We start from the raw sequence: 20,263 nt of genomic DNA on the forward strand, positions 1-20,263 counted from the left end.
ACTAATAGCTTTGAAGAGAGAGATAAACTGCAATATAATAAGACTTCAATACTCTACTTTCGACATTAGATCTCTAGACAGAAAAAAAAAAATCAATGAGGAAACACTGAACTTGAACTACACTTTAGACCAAATTGCCCTACCAGATATTTATAGGATATTCCATACAACAGTGACAGAATATACATTCTTCTCAGTACATATGGAACATTCTCCAGGGTAGATCACGTTAGGCCACAAAACAAGTCTTAACAAATTTAAGAACACTGAAATCATACGAAGTATCTTTCTTGACCACAATAACATGAAACTAGAAATCAGTAATCAATGAAACCAAAGTTTTTTTTTTTAAAGACAAACAAAACAGACAAACAAAGAAAAAGAGACTAACAAAGAAAAAGAGAAGATGCAAACAAAATCAGAATTAAAGAGGAGACATTACAACTGATGTTAAAGAAAAAGAGACTACTAATCACAACTATATTCCAATAAATTGGATAACCTAGAAGAAATGAAGAAATTATTAGAAACATGCAGCCTACCAAAGCCAGAGTAAGGAAGTAATGAAAATCTGAATAGGCCAATAATAATTAAAAAGATTGATTCGATAAAAAGTATTTTATCAAAGAAAGATCAGGCACTGGGCACAGTAGCTCATGTCTGTAATCTCAGCACTTTGGGAGGCTAAGGCAGGTGGATCACCTGAGGTCAGGTCAGGAATTCAAGACCAGCCTGAACAACATGGTGAAACCCTGTTTCTATTAAAAATACAAAAATTAGCTGGATGGGGTGGTGTTGGCCTATAATCCCAGCTACTCGAGAGGCTGAGGCAGGAGAATCACTTGAACCCAGGAGATGGAGGTTGTAATGAGCCAAGATCGTGCCACTGCACTCCAGCCTGGGCAACAGAGCAAGACTTACTCTCAAAAAAAGAAAAAAGAAAGGCCAGGACCTCATCTCATGGCTTCACTGCTGAATTCTACCAAACATATAAAGAATAGCAATCAATCCTTAAACTTGTCAAAAAAAATTGAAGAGAAGGTAATACTTTCTTTTTTTTTTTTTTTTTTTTGAGACGGAGTCTCGCGCTGTGTCACCCAGGCTGGAGTGCAGTGGCGCGATCTCGGCTCACTGCAAGCTCCGCCTCCCAGGTTCACGCCATTCTCCTGCCTCAGCCTCCGAGTAGCTGGGACTACAGGCGCCCGCCACCACGCCCGGCTAGTTTTTTGTATTTTTAGTAGAGACGGGGTTTCACCATGTTAGCCAGGATGGTCTCGATCTCCTGACCTCGTGATCCACCCGCCTCGGCCTCCCAAAGTGCTGGGATTACAGGCTTGAGCCACCGCGCCCGGCCGAGAAGGTAATACTTTCAAACTCATTTTAGAAAGCCAGTATTTACCCTGATTCCAAAGCCAAAGACACTACCAAAACAAAAAACAAAAAACAAAACAAAAAAAGAATAGAGGACAACAGCCCTGATGAACAAAAATGCAAAAATCCTCAATAAAATACTAGTGAACCAAATCCAACAGCATATTAAAAAGATCATTCACTATCATCAAGTGAGATTTATCCCAGAAATACAAGGGGTAGTTTGACATACATAAATCAATAAAAATAATACACATTAATAAAATTAAAACAAAAGCCACATGATTATTTTGATAGATGCAGAAAAAGCGTATGACAAAATTCAACATCCTTTCATAAAAACTACCCCCAAAAAATAAGGTATGGAAAAAATGTACCCCAGCATAATAAAGGTCATGTACCCACAGCTAACATCATACTCAATGGTGACAACTGAAAAGCTTTTCTTCTAAGATTAGAAACAAGACAAGAATGCCCACTCTTGCCACTTCTATTCAACATAGTACTGGAAGTTCTAGTCAGAGCAATAAGGTGAGAAAAAGAAATAATATACATCTATATAGAAAAAGAAATGAAAATATCTGTTTGCTGATGACATGATCTCATAGAAAACTTTAAAGACCACCAAAAAATCCAGTAAAAAACTGGTGATAAATTCTGCAAAGCTGCAGGTTACAATGTCAGCATACAAAAGTCCATAGCATTTCTGTACACTAACAATGAACAATCCCCCCCAAATTGAGAAAACAATCATATTTACAATAACATCAAGAAATGAAATAGTTGTAAATTTAACCAAGGAGGTGAAAGATCTATGCACTAAAAACTAAAACACTAATGAAAGAAACTGAAGACACAAATAAGTGGAAAGATAACCCCTATTCACTGATTGGAAGAATTAAATTGTTAAAATGTTCATGTTACCTAAAGTGATCGACAGATTCAATGCAATTCCTATCAAAATTCCTATGTCATTTCTTTACAGACATATAAAAAACAATCCAGCCAGGCACAGCAGATCACATCTGTAATCCCAGCACTTTAGGAAGCAGAGGTGGGAGGATCAGTTGAGGACAGTTCAAGGTTTTCAAGCCTACAGTGAGCTATGATTGTGCCACTGCACTCCAGCCCACACAACAGAGCAAGACCCTGTCTCAAAAAAACAAAAACAAACAAACAAAAAAAGAACAATCGTAAAATTTGTATGGAACCAGAAAAGACTCTGAATAGCCAAAGCAATCATGAGCAAAAAAACCAAAGGTGGACTCATTGCACACTGTGATTTCAAAATATATTACAAAGTTACTGTAATCAAAACAGCATGGTACTGGCATAAAAATAGACACATCAACCAATGGAACAAGTTAGGAAGTCCAGAAATAAACCTAAGAATCCCAAGTGTGTACGGTCAATTGATTTTTGACAAAAGTGCCAAGAACACACAACCGGGAATGGACAGTCTGTTTAATAAAGTGTTGGGAAAACTGGATATTCACATTCACAGGAATGAAGCTGGATCTTTACCTCATACAAAAATGCTCTTTCCCCAGATATCCACATTGCTTGCTTTCTCACTCTTTAGGTCTTCCTGAAATGGCATCTTTTCAGTCTTTTTTTGTTTGTTTATTTATTTTTTTGAGACAGGGTCTCGCTCTGTCGCCAAGGCTGGAGTGCAGTGGTGCGATCTCAGTTCACCGCAACCTCTGCCTCCAAGGCTCAAGTGATTCTCCTGCCTCAGCCTCCCAAGTAGCTGGGATTACAGTTGCACGCCACCACTGGTCAGCTAATTTTTTTGTATTTTTAGTAGAGATGGGGTTTCACCATGTTGGCCAGGCTGGTCTTGAACTCCTGACCTCAAATGATCCACCAGTGCTGGGATTACAAAGTGCTGGGATTACAAACGTGAGCCACCATGCCCAGCCCTGCTGTTTTAAGCTGCTAAATGTTACGCTAATTTTTTAATTCAGCAAAAGAAATACATAGTGCAAGGAATGGACTGTGGTAGACACTGTACGATACAACTCAGATCACCCTTCAAGAATAAAGGGGTTATAATTACCCCAGCTGTGGAAATGTTGCAGGTAGACAACCTCGGGTGAAAAGAGCTCCCTTACCCAAGATTGGATACTTATTTCCTATGGTGGCCTTCATCCAATGACCAACTGATGGAGAGATATAAAGGCCTAGACCTCTTGCCCAAAATGGGGACAACTAACTCGGAAGTGTTATTCCATTTTAGAATTCCCCACAGGCTTACCTGAGGTTTCCACTGAGGCTGCATCACAGCTTGACTTCTCCCTTTGCCCAATCCTCATTCCCTGCCTTCCCCAAACTGTTGGTCCCAACAGTAGTCCCTAACTAAGCTCTTGTACACTTATCACTGTCTCAGAATATGCTTCTCAGAGAACCTAACCTGTGACAACTTGTCTAGCTCCAGGAAAATAAACAAAAACTAGGTTTTGTTGTTGTTGTTGGAGATGAAGTCTCGCTCTGCCACCCAGGCTGGAGTGTAGTGGCATGATCTTGGCTCACGGCAACCTCCACCTCCCAGGTTCAAGCGATTCTCCCACCTCAGCCTCCCGAGTAGCTGGGATTGCAGGCACACTCCACCATGCTTGGCTAATTTTTTATATTTTTAGTAGAGATAGGGTGTCACCAGGTTGGCCAGGTGGGTCTCGAACCTCAAGTGATCCACCCATCGCGGCTCCCAAAGTGCTGGGATTGCCGGTGTGATCCACTGTGCCAAGCCAAAATTCAGTATTTTTATTAGGATCACATTAAATTTACATATTATCTAGGGGAGACTTAAAATTGTTAAGCTACAAAGGATATCTTTCCATTTGTTCAAATCTACTTTTGTGTCTTTCAAGAATGTTTTAAAGCTTTCCTCCTTTAGGTTTTGCATACTTCTTGATGTACTTATTCCTATATACCTTATCTGTTTTATTGCTAATACATTTTTTGTTTTATTTTGTTTGCTTTTTTTTTTTTTTGGAGTCAGTAGTATTGCTATGTTGCCTAGGCTTGTCTCGACCTCCTGGGCTCAAGTGATACTTCCAGCTCAGTCTCCCAAGTAACTGGGACTACAGGCATGCACCACCACGCCTGGTTTCATTGCTAATGTAAATGGTGGTTTCCTTACTGTTACAACTTCTAAATGGTTATTATTTACATTTATGAAGATATTGATTTTTTTGTATATCAAGTTTATGGCTTGCTATATTGATATATGTTTTATTGTTTTTCATTTTATTATTGATTCTTTTGCATTTTTTACATATAACTTTTTTCATGTATCTATATTTTTTTATTTTTGAGACAGAGTCTGTCACCCAGGCTGGAGTGCAGTGGCATGATCTTGGGTCACTGCAACCTCTACCTCCCGGTTTCAAGCAATTCTTATGCCTCTGCCCACCCCCCGATCAGTAACTGGGATTACAGGCATGCGCCACCATGCCCAGCTAATTTTTTATATTTTTAGTGGAGACAGGGTTTTTGCTATGTTAGATAGGCTAGTCTCGAATTCGTGGCCTCAAGTGATCCACCTACCTCAGCCTCCCAAAGTGCTGGGATTACAGGCAGAAGCCACCATGCCCAGACAACTTTTTTCATTTATCAATGAAAATAGTTATACTTATTCCTTTAAAATCTGTATGCCTCTCCATTGTCACTTATAAGGAGGAGCTAAACAATGTGTATACATGGGCATAGAATGTGGAGTAATAGTCACTGGAGACTCAGAAGGGTGGGGTGGGCCAGGCATGGTGGCTCATGCCTATCATCCTAGCACTTTGAGAGGCCAAGGTGGGCAGATCACTTGAGATCATGAGTTCAAGACCAACCTGGCCAACACGGCGAAACTCCGTCTCTATTATAAATATAAAAATTAGTCAGGCATGGTGGCGTACATCTGTAGTCCCAGCTACTTGGGAGACCTGAGGCAGGAGAATCATTTGAACCCAGGAGGCAGAAATTGCAGTCAGCCGAGATCACACCACAGCACTCCAGCTTGGGCAACAAAGGTGAGACTCTTGTCTCCAAAAAAAAAAGAAGGGTGGGAGGGGAGTAAGGGATGAGACATTACATAAGGGGTACAATGCACACTATTTGGGTGATGGTTCCATTAAAAGCCCAGGCTTCACCACTAGGCAATATATCCATGTAACAAAATTGCACTTGTACCCCTTACATTTATACAAAAAAAAGTAAAATAAAATATTATGACTCTAGTTATTTTTTTCTTTCTTCTTTTTTTTTTTTTTTTAAATCAGAGCCATCACATTGGATAGGTGTTTTTTTTTTTTATTTGACTGTGTCAGACGGTATATCCAACAGTTAATGGAGATAGTGGGTATCCTTGTCTTGGTTCTTGACCTAACTGAGAATTCCTCTAGTGTTTCCCCATATGCAAGACATGTTAGGTATGCTGATGTTAGGACTGAAATCATCATATTAAGAAATATACATCATTCTTATTATGTTAAAAATCAGGAGCACATATTGAATTTTGTTGATCAACATCAATGCAAGAATCATCCTTGCATTCTTGGAATAAAATCTATTTGGTCATGATTTTACATATATGTATATTTGCACTTGTACATGTGCACTCAAAACTTAGGCATCATCCTTGATTCATTTCTATCATCATACTTCACACTCAATCCATCAGAAAAGCTTGCTAGTGTTACCTTTTGTGTACAACCCTAATTTGATCATTTTCTACATTTTTCAGCTCTAGCATTCTATCCCAAATCTGTATTGTTTTTATATGAACTAACACAATAGTCTCCTCTATTGGTTCCTCTAAATGGTTCCTCTATTTCTTGTCTTCTACTCTTACAGTCTTTTTTGCACAAAAATGCCTTTAGTAGTTTCTTAACCTGCTTAAAATAAGATCCAGTATCCTTACATGGTCAATAAGGTCCTACCGTTTTTTAAACCTGGTCCCTACCTATATTTCCACCTCTCCCTCTCATTCACTTTCCTCCAGCTATACCAGCTTTCTGCCCGTTCAACACACCAAGCTTATTCCTATCTCAAGATCATTTACTTGGTATTCTACATCTTTTCCCTGGAATGTTCTTTCCCCAAACCCTCTGATGGCTGTTTCGCATTAGGTAGGACTTTGCTCAAATGTCACATTAGCATAGATACCTTATTTTCCCAAATACCTTTCTTTAATGTAGGGCTACCTACCTCTCCCACCCTCCAATTCCCCAATATTCATTCTCTCCTACTTTACTTTTCTCCATAGAACTTACCTTATAAGCATCTGAAATTATATTTTATTGTTTATTTGTTTACTGTTTGTCTCTCTTATCAGAAAAGTTTTGTCTTATCCACTACTGTATCCATAGTACCTGACACAAACTAATCATTCAATAAATATTTAGTGCATAAAGGAATGGAATAAGAAGCAAAAAAGAGAAGTCAGAAACACCAGCTATAGCAAACAACTGCCCAACTGCGTAAAGGTGGACTGTTACCTCCACCTTGCTTGCTGAATCATAAGTATGTACGTGGTATGTGTTTAAAATTAACCTCTTTTTGGCTGGGCACGGTGGCTCATGCCTATAATCCCAGCACTTTGGGAGGCCAAGGTGGGTGGATCACCTGAGGTCAGGAGTTGTGGACCAGCCTGATCAACACGGTGAAATGCCGTCTCTACTGAAAATATAAAAATTAGTCAGGTGTAGTGGTGTGGGCCTGTAGTCCCAGTTACCTAGGAGGCTGAGGCAGAAGAATCACTTGAACCTGGGAGGATGAGGTTGCAGTGAACCAAGATCGCACCACTGCACTCCAGCCTGGGCGACAGAGCAAGACTCTGTCTCAAAAATAATAATAATAATAATAATGATAATAATAATAAAAAATTAAATTAACCCCTTCTCTTAGCTTTTTCTTTTTAAAGCTTTCCTTTTTTTGCCACTGTTGTAGGTAGAGTATATTCCTTTTTCTTTCTTTTATAGGTTGACAGAACAAAAAGAGGAGTAGATATCACCCAAATATCCTAGAGTTACAGCTGAATTCATTAACTAGATCACAGCATTAACCCTCCCCTGTGAGAGGGTATGAGTATGTTTTGGTAGCATATGGAATAAGTTCACTGTGTTGATCAGAACGTTTTCAAACCGCATGTGTAAGAGGAAGAATGAGAGAGTTTGTTGAGTAGCCAAGAGCCACATTGTCATTTCTGCCTAACTAACTTCCATTATTCCTTCTTTGGTAACAGTCCCTAATTTCCCTTTGGGAAACAATGACTCCACTTTTACTCATGCAAATGAGACTGTCAACCAAGGTGTCCTTCCTTCTTTTGGTCCAATGGGTCATATGACGCTACCTGGACAGAAATACAACTCTTGCATAAAGTTTGGAAAATCTGGGAAAACAGTTAATTTGATGCAAAATTCCAGTGGTTCCTTAAAGAAAATGGTCATTAGTTCCAGCTTTAGTTTTATCTTTTCTGAAGTATGCTTCCTCAGCTTATCTTATAATTTTGTTAGCTACTCCACATCTTTTCTTAATAAATCTTCTGTTCTGTTTGTTAGCCAACAAAAATATCCTACCTGGAATACCTAAACTATTACTTCTTTGTTTGAAAAATGTGGCTAATATTGAGAAAATTTTGGTGTGAAGATTAAATGAGATATTCATTCAAACATTCAAATATTGGAGTACTTCCATTGAGCAAGCCTGCTAGGGATAGAGAAACAGAAGATACAAACCCAAAGTGAAGGAGTGAAAGAGTGAGGGACATAACATTATGTAGAGATGTGAACTGGACCTCTTGTGAAAAGCTGGTCTTTGATACAAGAAACACTTCCTCCATTGTGTTACATTGAGCCATATGAAACTGGCTCGTTCAACCATTTTTGAAATATAAAAGTAAAAATTTCACATAGTTCAATGTAATGGTAGAAAAGAAACAAGAGAAAGCAGCTATAAATGCATTTAGATTTACAGATTCAGTGGTGGGAATTTAAAGAAGCACCTGTCTCTCCCACTGCTCCTTGGCCTTTTGGCTAAGATCAAGTGTAGTATCTGTTCTTATCAGTTTAATATCTGATATGTCCTCTATCCGAGAACAATATATTTATGGATTTTTGGAGTAGGGAGATGGAATAGGAGCTTGCTGCATCCACTCCACGCATCGACCTGGTATTGCAGTACTTCCAGGAATGGTGCACTCCTCCAGAAAAAAAAAAAAAAAAAAGCAGCAGCACATGTCTTATTTGTATATAAAATGCCTAGAGTAACAGACACTCAATAGTTTATTTAGGTATAGATTACTCTTTGAAATAAAGTCATGAAACATGCTTTCCTAAAGGATTTTGTATAGAGGAGAAACATCCATCACCTTTTTTGGATATTCCTGGTGCTGACAAGAAAGAGAGTTGTGTCCCAAAATCTTTAATTCTCTTATTTGTTATCTTTCTGCACAAGATACTAGATTTTTTTTAATCCTCAAAAATATTTAATTTGACCAGCCTAGCCAAAATGGTGAAACCTCATCTCTACTAAAAACACAAAAATTAGCCAGGCGTGGTGGTGGGTGCCTGTAATCCCAGCTACTCGGGAGGCTGAGACAGAATTGCTTAAACCCAGGAGGCGGAGATTGCAGTGAGCTGAGATCACACTACTGCACTCCAGCCTGGGTGACAGAGCGAGACTCTGTCTGAAAAAAAAACAAAAAAATTTAATTTAATTTAGCCTAGGAAAAAAAATATATATAATATAAACACATATATTATATATATAACTAGATTTATATATATATATAGAGAGAGAGAGAGAGATCACTTGAGGCCAGGAATTTGAGATCAGCCCGGGCAAACATGGCAAGACCTTATCTCTGAAAAAAGCAAAAACAAAAACATACATATATTATTAAATAATAAAATATATATATTTAGGCCGGGCACAGTGACTCACACCTGTAATCCCGCACTTTGGGAGACTGAGGCAGGTGGATCACCTGAGGTCAGGAGTTTGAGACCAGACTGGCCAATATGGCAAAACCCTGTCTCTACTAAAAATACAAAAACTAGCCAGGTGTGGTGGCGCACGCCTGTAATCCCAGCTACTCAGAAGGCTGAAGCAGAAGAATCGCTTGAAGCCAGGAGGTGGAGGTTGCAGTGAACTGAGATTGCACCACTGCACTGGGTGACAGAGTGAGACTCTGTCTAAAAAAAACAAAAAAAAATTAATTTAGCTGACCTAAGCCTAGGAAACAAAAATATAGATAGATTGATCGATCGATTGATCACTTGAGGCCAGGAATTCGAGATCAGCCTGGGCAAAAATGGCAAGACTCTGTCTCTAAAAAAAGCAAAAACAAAAACATACATATATATATTTAGGTCGGGCACAGTGACTCCCATCTGTAATCCCAGCACTTTGGGAGGCCGAGGCAGGTGGATCACCTGAGGTCAAGAGTTTGAGATCAGCCTGGCCAATATGGCGAAATCCTGTCTCTACTAAAAATACAAAAACTAGCTGCGTGTGGTGGTGCACACCTGTAATCTCAGTTACTCGGAATGCTGAGGCAGAAGAATCGCTTGAAGCCAGGAGATGGAGGTTGCAGTGAGCTGAGATTGTGCCACTGCACTCCAGCCTGGGCGACAGAGTAAGACTTCGTCTCAAAAATAAGAAGAAGAATAAAAAATAAAATAAAGTAAAATAAAACAAAATAAAATGTTGTTCTAAAATTTAAAACACTGTTCTTTTGAATATTGCCTTACTGCTATATTTAAAGATTGCTGCTGCCTTTAAACTATCACTGGTTATTTTGTAAAGGTCTAGAGTAGACTATTAGTAGATTTAAGAACCAATTCTGGAGCATTACTATTGGTAGTGGTCTACCTGAAGTCTCAGCCTGTTTTGCCAGCCCTTTCAGAAAGAGGTCCAACAAAGATGCCGCTGCGGTACTGTGCGCTGCTAACAATGCTAGCACACTGCCATCAGAACAACCCAAAGGCTGAGTAGGTGTGTCCAGATGGCAGAACTATATTATAAGAGAGGCTGACAAAATAAGTCTGTGGCATTTTCAGCTTCTGTAGAGAGAGGAGTCTCTGCCTCAAAACCAAAACTGAAAAATGAGGAACTCCCCGTACAAAGGAAGGGGGCTAAGATTTGTACTGTTTAAAAAGATCGATAAGTTTTCACCATGATACATAATAAATTCAATGATGAAAGATACACACAGGGTGCTGAGAGGAACTGAAATGGGTTTCCAAAGGGATCATAAAGGTCACATATAAACCTTTGATATCAACAGAATACAAAATTACAACCTTACCTTGTAATAACGAAAATAGTCTCTCTCTTGCAATTTTTTTATTTTGGGGAAGATTTTGTAGGTATTGAAGTTATCGATGCTGTCAATGTCACACAAGCAATCATCCAGAACTCCAGTGACCTAGAATTTATATAATTTAAAATATGTAAACTACTGATGTTTCAACCTTATCAAATCTACACTGTTATATAAAAATGTAATTTATTCGTTCAAATTAGCCAGTACTTGCTGATTAAGATATAATATTAAAGCAGTCAATTTACTTTTTACTGTGGCCAATGAAATAAAAAAACAATAGAAAGATCAGCTATACCCATTTGGAAGAACATTTTTCTTTAGCACTTGAAGATTATTGAATTCTCCTTCCTCTACTTAAACATATATGAAATCCAAGTGGCCACTGGAATATGAAGGCAATATCTTCCCAACCTAACCTAGAAGTTACAGACTGTAATAATATTGCTGTAGTAACCCATGTCTTTTATCTTTCCTTTAGGCGGCCATTTATGGAACGCTTACATGATAGGCAGAGTATTAAGAGCTTTATATTATCTCATTTCCTCTTCAAAAGTATTCCATGAATGAGGTATTATAATCTTCATATTACATATAAGGAAATTAAGGTTTAGCAGCCTTATAGTAATTTTTCCAGAGTAGAAATGGAACTTATTCCCAATCTATCAGACTTTATGATCTTATCCACTATTCAAAGATTATTTGCTAATCCAAGAAGAGAAATTGGTATTTCCGAAGTGAATTTAGAGTTCCAAAATTCCATAGAACAATCTTTGGCTAAATTAAAAATGGAACTCATTGACTGATATGCACAATCTGGATTTATCTTCCAGGAATTATCCTGAATGAAAAAGCAAGCCAAAAGGTTACACGCTATATGATTCCATTTACAGAACACTTTTCAAATGAAAAAAATTTAGAAATGGAAAGCATATTATTTGTTGCCAGGGATTAGGGACTGGGGTAGGGGATGGAAGGTGGGATAGGTAGGGTAGGAAGGAAATAGTGTGGTTGTAAAAGGGCAACAGGAGGAATACCTGTGGTGATGAAACTGTTCAGTATTTTGACTGTGATGGTGAATACATGAACCTATGTATGTGATAAGATTGTCTGGCACTAATACATACACGCACAAACAAAACAAGTAAAACTGGGAGACTCTGAGTAAGATCAGTAGATTCTATCACTGTCAATGTCCCAGTTATAACACTGAACTACATGTTTACAGGATGTTACCACTGGGATAAACAGATAAAGAGTATATGAGATTTCTGTGTTATTTCTTGCAACTGCATATGAACTTACGACTAAAATTTTCAAAAAACAAAAAATGGGTCTCAGCCTGTTAAAGGTTATTTATATGGTCCATAGGAGGAATATATGCAAGTAATGGTCAGAAAATGGAAACCGGTCCTTGCAAGCTGTTTCATTCTCATTCTCCCTCCCTAGGAATATAAATGTGTCCCCAGACTCCCTTCAACAGAGTTAGGGCTATATTATCTTGAGATAAGTGATCATTATCAGAATTTTGGCTCTAGAGTTATATTTATTTTGCTGTCCGACTCACTAGGATCCTATCACTAACTCCCAAATTTCATTCCATTGCTCTCACTTACTACTTACAAGACAGCGAGTTCTATTTTTTTCTTTCCGCTCCCCCGCAGTCTGAAATATGTTTGTAAAGACTTCAAATGCTAGCCCCTAAACAGGAAAAAAATACAAACCAAAAAGCTCTCTAGGTTTTAAAAATATTTTATCTACTGATATATATATAATATATACATATAAATATATATATATAATTAAATAACGAAGTAAATACTGCCAGTATCCTTTAAGCTCCTCTTTAATTACATCTATCTCCCTTTCCCTAAAGGCAGAAATAAATCATTTTTGTTATCAATTTTTCTTTTTCTGGTAATGCATCCCTAAGCAATACGGTTGAGTTTTTTTATTTCTTATAAATTTTTCTTAAATTGTTGACTTTATAAAGCACCATATTTTACTTCTTTAAAACATTTTAATTGTGGTAGGGGATGGGTTCACAAAGTTGACATGTACATATTTATAACCTTTAAAAGACCACTGAGACAGAAACCTGTGTGTCACTAAAAGCTTCTAAATACTGCCAGTATCATATTAAAAAGTAAAACAGAAAAACAGAAGTTGGCAAGGATGTGGAAAAAAGGGAATGCTTATATACTGTTAGTGGGACTGTAAATTAGTTCAACACCTATGAAAAACAATATGGAGATTTATCAAAGAACTAAAAGTAGAACTATCATTTGACCCGGCAATCCCACTACCGGGTATCTACCCAAAGGATATCATTATATCAAAAAGACACCTGCACTTGAATGTTTATCATTGCACTATTCATAGTAGTGAAGTCATGCAATCATCATGTAGGCAAGTGCCCATCAACGGTGGATGGAATAAAGAAAATGTGGTCCATGTACACCACGGAATACCAAGTAGCCATTAAAAAAAAAGAAATCATGTCCTTTGCAGCAACATGGATGCAGCTGGAGGCCATTACCCTAAGTGAATTAATGCAAAAGCAGAAAATCAAATACTGCATGTTCTCGCTTATAAGTGGGAGCGAACAGTGAGTATACACGAACACAAGGAAGGAAACAACACTGGGGACCCCAAAAGGTGAGGAGAGAGGGGGACAAGAGCTGAAAAATTCCCTATACCCATATAACAAACCTGCACAAGTACCCCCTGAATCTTAGGAAAAAAATAAAAAATAGAAATAAACAGTGCCAGTATCCTTTAAGCTCCTCTTTAATTACATCTACCTCCCTCTCCGTAAAGGTAGAAATAAATCTTATTTTTGTTATCAACTTTTCCTTTTCTGGTAATGCATCCCTAAACAATATGCTTGAGGATTTTGGCCCCCGTTTCTGAACTTTAATGTTAATGGAATCTAATGTGTGAATTTTTCTGGGATGTGCCTCTTTGGCTAACACTTTATTATGGCATCTCTGATGATGAAGTTTGTAGTACCTCATTCATTTTCCCTGTTGCAAGTGTTACATTTTATTAGAATATCATAATTTCTCCATTCTACTCTTGATGCATACAGTAGACAGAATGCCCCACCCCCAAGATGTCCCTAATTCCTGAAATATGCAAATATATTATTTTTGCATGGCAAAGGGGACTTGAAAGATGAGATGAATTTAAGGATCTTGAGATGGGAAGACTATAGTGGATTATTCAGGTGAGACGAGTGTAGTTCCAAAGTTCTTCATGAGAGAGGAAGGCGAGAGTGCCAGAGTCAGAGAGGAACTGGAAAATGCCATACTGCTGGCTCTGAAGACGAAGGAATAAAGAGGCCATAAGCCAAAAATCACAACAATATCTAGAAGCTTGAAAAGGAGCCTCCAGAAGGAAATGCAACCTTGCTGACCTCTTGATTTTAACCCTGTAAATCCCATTTTCAGAATTCTGGCCCCCAGAACCACAGCATAATAAATTTATGTTGTTTTAAGTCATTATATTTGTGGCAATTTGTCACAACAGCAATAGAAAATTACCGCAATCCATATTTAGATTGTTTTCAGATTTGGCTAAAGAACATTGCTACACAAACAGTTTTGGACACATATCCTGGTATAAAAACACATGCAAGAGTTTCTCCAGGTTGGGCCAGGCACAATGACTCACACCTGTAATCTTAGCACTTTGGGAGGTGGACACAGGAGAAGTGAGACCAGCCTGGGCAACATGGCGAAATCCTGTCTCTATAAAATTACGAAAATTAGCCGGGTCTGGTGGTGAGCATCTGTAGTCACAGCTACTCAAGAGGCTGAGGTGGGAGGATTACCTGAACCCAGGGGATCGAGGTTGCAGTGAGCCAAAATCACACCACTGCACTCCAGTCTGGGGAAAAGAGCCAGACCTTGTCTCAAAAGAAAAAAAAAAAGAGTTTCTCCAGGTTATATGCTTAGGAATGGAACTGCTGTAAGTATATGTTCAGCTTTTTCAGGAAATGGCAAAATGATTTCCAAAACAGTTGTACCAATTTACCAGCCCCCCAACAATGAATGGGAGTTACTGTTGAGCCATATCCTCACAATTTTTTTTTTTTTTTGAGACAGAGTCTCCCTTCGTCACCCAAGCAAGAGTGCAGGGTCTCAGTCTTGGCTCACTGCAACCTCCACTTCCTGGGTTCAAGTGATTCTCGTGCCTCAGCCTTCCGAGTAGCTGGGACTACAGGCACATGCCACCATGCTCAGCTAATTTTTGTATTTTTAGTAGACATGAGTTTCACCATGTTGGCTAGGCTGGTCTCAAACTCCTGGCCTCCAGTGATTAGCCTGCCTCGGCCTCCCAAAGTGCTGGGATTATACGTGTGAGCCACTGTGCCAGCCCATATCCTCACTAATATTTAACATTAATCAATGCTTTAATTTTTGCCAATCTATTTAGCATGAAAAGTTATCTTTTTTCTTATTTGCACGAATAAGGTACAATGTTCATATGTTTTACAAGACATTTATATTTCTTCTTGTGTAAAATGTCTATTTATATCTTTGATTCACTTTTCTGTTATCTTCTTCATACTGATCTGCAGAAATCAATACTGCTCCTTCCCTATTCTATTATTTTAGAACTCCAATTAGACATATTAGACATTCTCACTCTATTCTCCAGGTATCTTAAGTTCTCTTTAATATTTATTGTCCCATTGTCTCTCTAGATTTCATTCTGAATAATTTATTTGCATCTATCTTCCATTCACTTATTCATTAATTCAGCCTATTTACTGAGGCCCAACATAACATTTGCACTGTTTTAAGTGCTGGAGATATAAAATTAGAAGAAAAAAAAAAACAGACAAAAATCTCTGCCCTCAAGGAGTTTACATTCTCATAGGGAAAAGGGGGTGCAAAATGAATGAACAAGTACAGAATGTCAGATGGTAATAAAGTGATATAGAAGAAACCTAGGGACTGGAAACAGACTGCAGAACTGGGGCTGCTAACCATTTAAACTGGGACAGTTACAGAAGGTGTCAGTGACATTTTGGCGAGGAGTAAGACATGCAGGAATGGGGGGGACAGCATTCCAGGCACTGGGAGTGAGTGCAAAGATCCTAAGCAGTAAGCTTGTCCCGTGTTTGTGAGGAATAAGGAGGACTATGCAATAGGCAAGAAGGAGAATTAGACCACTGTAAGATTTTAGCTTTTACTGAATCTGAGTTATTTTATCACACCAACCGATTCTCTAACTCTGAGACCAACTGGGTGGTGTCCAATAATTCAATTCTGACACTATCCACCATCAGTGCAGACCCACAAATTAAGGGCTGAGTCCCACAAGATGGCCCCACTCCTGACACAAATCTCAGGTCCTGAGCCACTTGTTCTTCTGACTGGCTATCAGTTGGGGGTTCCTAGCACTTCCATTGCAGGTTTGATCATTTGCCAGAATGGCTCACAGAACTCAGAAAGACACTTTACTTACAGTTACCAATTATTATAAAGGATACAATTCAGTAACAACCAAATGGAAGAGATGCATTGGGCAAGCTACTAAGGCAGAGGGATGTGCAGAGCCTCCGTACCCTCTCTCAACATGCCACCCTCCCAATAAGTCAAGGTGTTCCCCACCCAGAAACTCATCAAATCTAGTTGTTCAAGAGTTCTTACAGAGCTAATCTCCAGCACCCACCTCTCCCCTTCCTGGAGGTTGGTGGGGCTAAAAGTTTCAACTTTCTAATCACTTGGGTTCTCGTGGTGACCAGCCCCCCATCCTGAAGCTATGTAGGGTCCCTGTCTTAAGTCATTTCATTACTATAAACACAAGTGTGATTGAAAGAGGCTCATTATGAGTAACAAAAGGCACTCCTATGACTCAAGAAATTCCAAGGGTTTTAAAGGGCTTTGTGTCAGGAATCAAAAATAAAGACTAAATATATTTTTGGATTACACCATGTGAGACAGGAAGCAATTGGGGAGTTTTAAGCAAAGGGTGACAGGAATTTGGTGAGGATAGAAGGTTTCTCTTTTAGATTTGTATGCTCAGGGACATTTAAGACAAGAGACATGTCAGATAAAGTGACACTTCAGCAGAAATCTAACAGAGCAAATCACATGAATACACGAGAAAAGAGGGTGCTAGGTAGAAGAAACAGTACAAGGCTTTGAGGCAAGAACGTATCTGCCGTGTTTAAGAACAGGGAGGCCAATTTGGCTGGAGCTCATGTATAAGGCCCGGGGGGAGGCGGGTTGGGGAAGACTGTGGAAAAAGCAGATATGGGGGAAAAGATCAGAAATGTGGTTTCTATATCAAGTTTGAGATATCAATCATCCAAGAGGAGATGTCGAAAAAGAAGTTGGATACATAGATCTAGAGCTGAGAATCCTAGTCTTGGAGACTAACACTGAGAGTCCACTGTACATCTGGTATTTAAAGCTAAGAGACCAGAAGAGATGACTAAGATAATGAGAAGAAAGAGTACAAGATTTGAACCCCGAGGTTCAAACGATTAGTAGTCAAGGGCAGGGGAGGAACAAAGAAAAAATGCTAAGACAGACTGGTCCACTAGACAGGAAGACAACCAGAAAAGTTTAATATCCAGGATGTCAGAATAAAAATTATTTTAAGGAGATTGAGTGATGAGTTGTGAAAAAATGCCGTCAATAGGTAAAGCTGAGATTTAAGAGCCAACCATTGGCCTTAGCAACAAGAAGGATATTGGTGACCTTGCTGGGAGCAGTTTCAGAGGTGTGGTAGGAGCAAAAGTCTGATTAGAAAGGGCTGAAAAATAGAAGAACCAGCATAGTAAGAATAAATTAAATCTAACTCTTGAATTTTTCTAGAGGGAACAGAAAAAATAGGCAAAGGCAGAGGGAATATGTGGATCAAAAGATAACTTTAAAACAGTAGAATTAGCAGCATGTTTTATGATGTATAGTCCGGTTTTATCTCTTCACCCAAATCTCATGTCAAATTATAATCCCAAGTGTTGGAGAGGAGCCTAGTGGGAGGTGTTTGAATCATGGGGGTGGACTTCCCTCCTTCTGTTCTCCCTATAGTGAGTTCACATGAGATCTGGTTGTTTAAAAGGGTGCAGCACTTCCCCGATTGTAAGTTTCCTGAGGCCTCCCCAGCCATGCTTCCCGTACAGCTGTGAGTCAATTAAATCTCTTTTCTTTAAAAATTACCCAGTCTCAGGTAATTCTTTATAGCAATACAAGAATGGACTAAGCCAGGCACAGTGGCTCACGCCTGTAATTCCAGCACTCTGGGAGGTCAAGGCAGGCAGATCACTTGAGGTTAGGAATTTGAGACCAGCTTGACCAACATGGCAAAACCCCATCTCTACTAAAAATACAAAAATTAGCCGGGCGTTGTGGCTGGAGCTTGTAATCCCAGCTACTCGGGAGGCTGAGGCATAAGAACTGCTTGAACCTGGGAGGCAGAGGTTGCAGTGAGCTGAGATTGAGCCACTGCTCTCCAGCCTGGGTGACAGAGCGAGACTCTACTCCAGGAAACAAACAAACAAAAAAGAATGGACTAATACATGATGACAGTAAAATTCCATTTGAGAAGGACAAACTGATGATCCAGGAAAGAAAGAGAAGATTACTAGAGCCATGTCTGTGAGTGGGAAAGAAGGAATGAGACCTCACATGCAAGTGAAGGGACTGCCTTTGATAAAAGCACACAGTTCAACAATGGTAACCAACAGGAAGTCAAAATATGTGGGTACAGAGACTAGTAAATGGATAGATGTTGGTTACTCTATGGAATTTCTCTTCTGATTGCTCCAATTTTAGTAAGGTATGAACTGAGAGTAAGGATAGATGAAAAGGTGATAGGGGATTAAGGAGAAAGAAAAAAGACATGAAATGGTTGTCTAATTCAATAATCATTTCTTCAGCTGGATATGATCAGCTATTTAATCCATCCATTGAGTTTTAAAATTCAGTTCTAGAACTTCTAATTCATTACTATTAAAATCTTTTTGGCCATTCTTTAAAATCTTTTTTCCCTTTTATACTTCAAGTTTCTTTTTATTTGAACACATTAAACATAGTGATATTAAATTATCTATCTGATAATTTCAGAACCTAAGGTCATTATGTGTTTGTTTCTGTTGTCTGTGTCTAATATCTGATTCATGGTGCCCTGTTTCCTTGTGTTTTGTGATATTTTACTGCTAGCTGTTTAGTCTTCTTGGCACTTTATCTTCAATAATTTTTCAAGGTTTGAGTTAAAAATAAATTCCTCCAGAGGTGATGGATATTTGCTTTTATTAGTAACCTGGGGCATACAAATTTGGGACTGCTATGAATTTTCCCAGCATAAATATTTGGCTTGCAAACCTGCGTGAGGACTGACTCATGGTAACAAATTCTCCAAGTTTCTTCCCCACTTCTCCTAGCAAGTTTCTTTGCATTCCCCTTACTTAGAATGGTTTCATTTCTCGTTTACCCTTATATTGAGGATGTAATTGTTTGAAGTGCAGGCTCCAAACAGCTACCTCCTCAATATAAGGGTAAATGAGAAATGAATTTTGGTGGAGCCTCCTATTAGTTTCCTCTCACTGGGCAGACACGGGGCTATTTCTTGCCCACTCCACTCCATGCAACTGTTAAAGTAGCTCAAGATCTTTAGGGTTTAGGAGAAGCCCTCAGAGTAACAGACTGGTATAGCACTACTTGAGTTCTAACTTTCTGGCTTTTCATTTATTGAGGGGTTCTGTTTATTCCTTAATTTTACACCACCTCAGAAATGCATTCAGAATCTGATTGAAATTACTTTTGAAAGGAAGATTGTTCTATCACTTGTATGCACTATGCCTTTAGCTTCCAGTGCTTCACCATAGTACAAAGTATATTTACATTTCATTTATAAGATAATGGGGCATGAGATATCCAAACGCGTATCCTTTTGTGTGCTCAAAAATATTTTTCTGCTTTTATTTTGGAAGGAGATAACATTTAAAATATGTATCTCCTTAAATGACTGATTTCTTGTAAACAGAGGTAGTTTTCAAAAATTCTAATTCTTCCCTTTATCAGTTAGTTTTCTACCAATGTATTATACGGATGAAGTCAAAGAACTGGCTGAATTCCACTTTTTGATTTTCCTGTTTTCCTTCTGCTTTTCTACACTAGACAGAATTGAAAATACCAACATACTGTATAGACCAGAAGGGGTTCCACATGAGGGCTCCACTGTAACGTCACTCGCTCATTTAAGACATTTAAGTTCCGGCCGGGCGCGGTGGCTCAAGCCTGTAATCCCAGCACTTTGGGAGGCCGAGATGGGCGGATCACGAGGTCAGGAGATCGAGACCATCCTGGCTAACACAGTGAAACCCCGTCTCTACTAAGAAATACAAAAAATAGCCGGACGAGGTGGCAGCGCCTGTAGTCCCAGCTACTCGGGAGGCTGAGGCCGGAGAATGGCGTGAACCCGGGAGGCGGAGCTTGCAGTGAGCTGAGATCCGGCCACTGCACTCCAGCCTGGGCGACAGCGCGAGACTCCGTCTCAAAAAAAAAAAAAAAAAAGACATTTAAGTTCCTTGAACTTCAGTTATCTCAATGGTCC

At 38.9% G+C, this 20,263-nt stretch overlaps 1 protein-coding gene and 1 non-coding gene across 5 annotated transcripts in view; one reads left to right on the forward strand and one right to left on the reverse strand.

The window, feature by feature from the left end:
* ERO1B (endoplasmic reticulum oxidoreductase 1 beta) overlaps positions 1-20,263 on the reverse strand; it is a 67,963-nt gene that overhangs the window by 44,820 nt on the left and 2,880 nt on the right. For all 4 annotated transcript variants that reach the window (XR_002519103.2, XM_009197046.3, XM_003893728.4 and 1 more), the window contains exon 2: positions 10,673-10,792. Coding sequence is in view for 3 of the 4 variants with exons in the window: in XM_009197046.3 (XP_009195310.1) it covers positions 10,673-10,792 (120 nt within the window). In the remaining variant the exon portion in view is untranslated. The remainder of the gene's footprint in view (positions 1-10,672; positions 10,793-20,263) is intronic.
* LOC116271862 lies at positions 8,377-8,566 on the forward strand. The gene has a single exon (XR_004180620.1). It is a non-coding gene; the product is annotated as a U2 spliceosomal RNA (small nuclear RNA).

Source organism: Papio anubis, chromosome 1 (genome assembly GCF_008728515.1).
Source record: "Papio anubis isolate 15944 chromosome 1, Panubis1.0, whole genome shotgun sequence".
NCBI classification, from domain to species: Eukaryota; Metazoa; Chordata; class Mammalia; order Primates; family Cercopithecidae; genus Papio; species Papio anubis.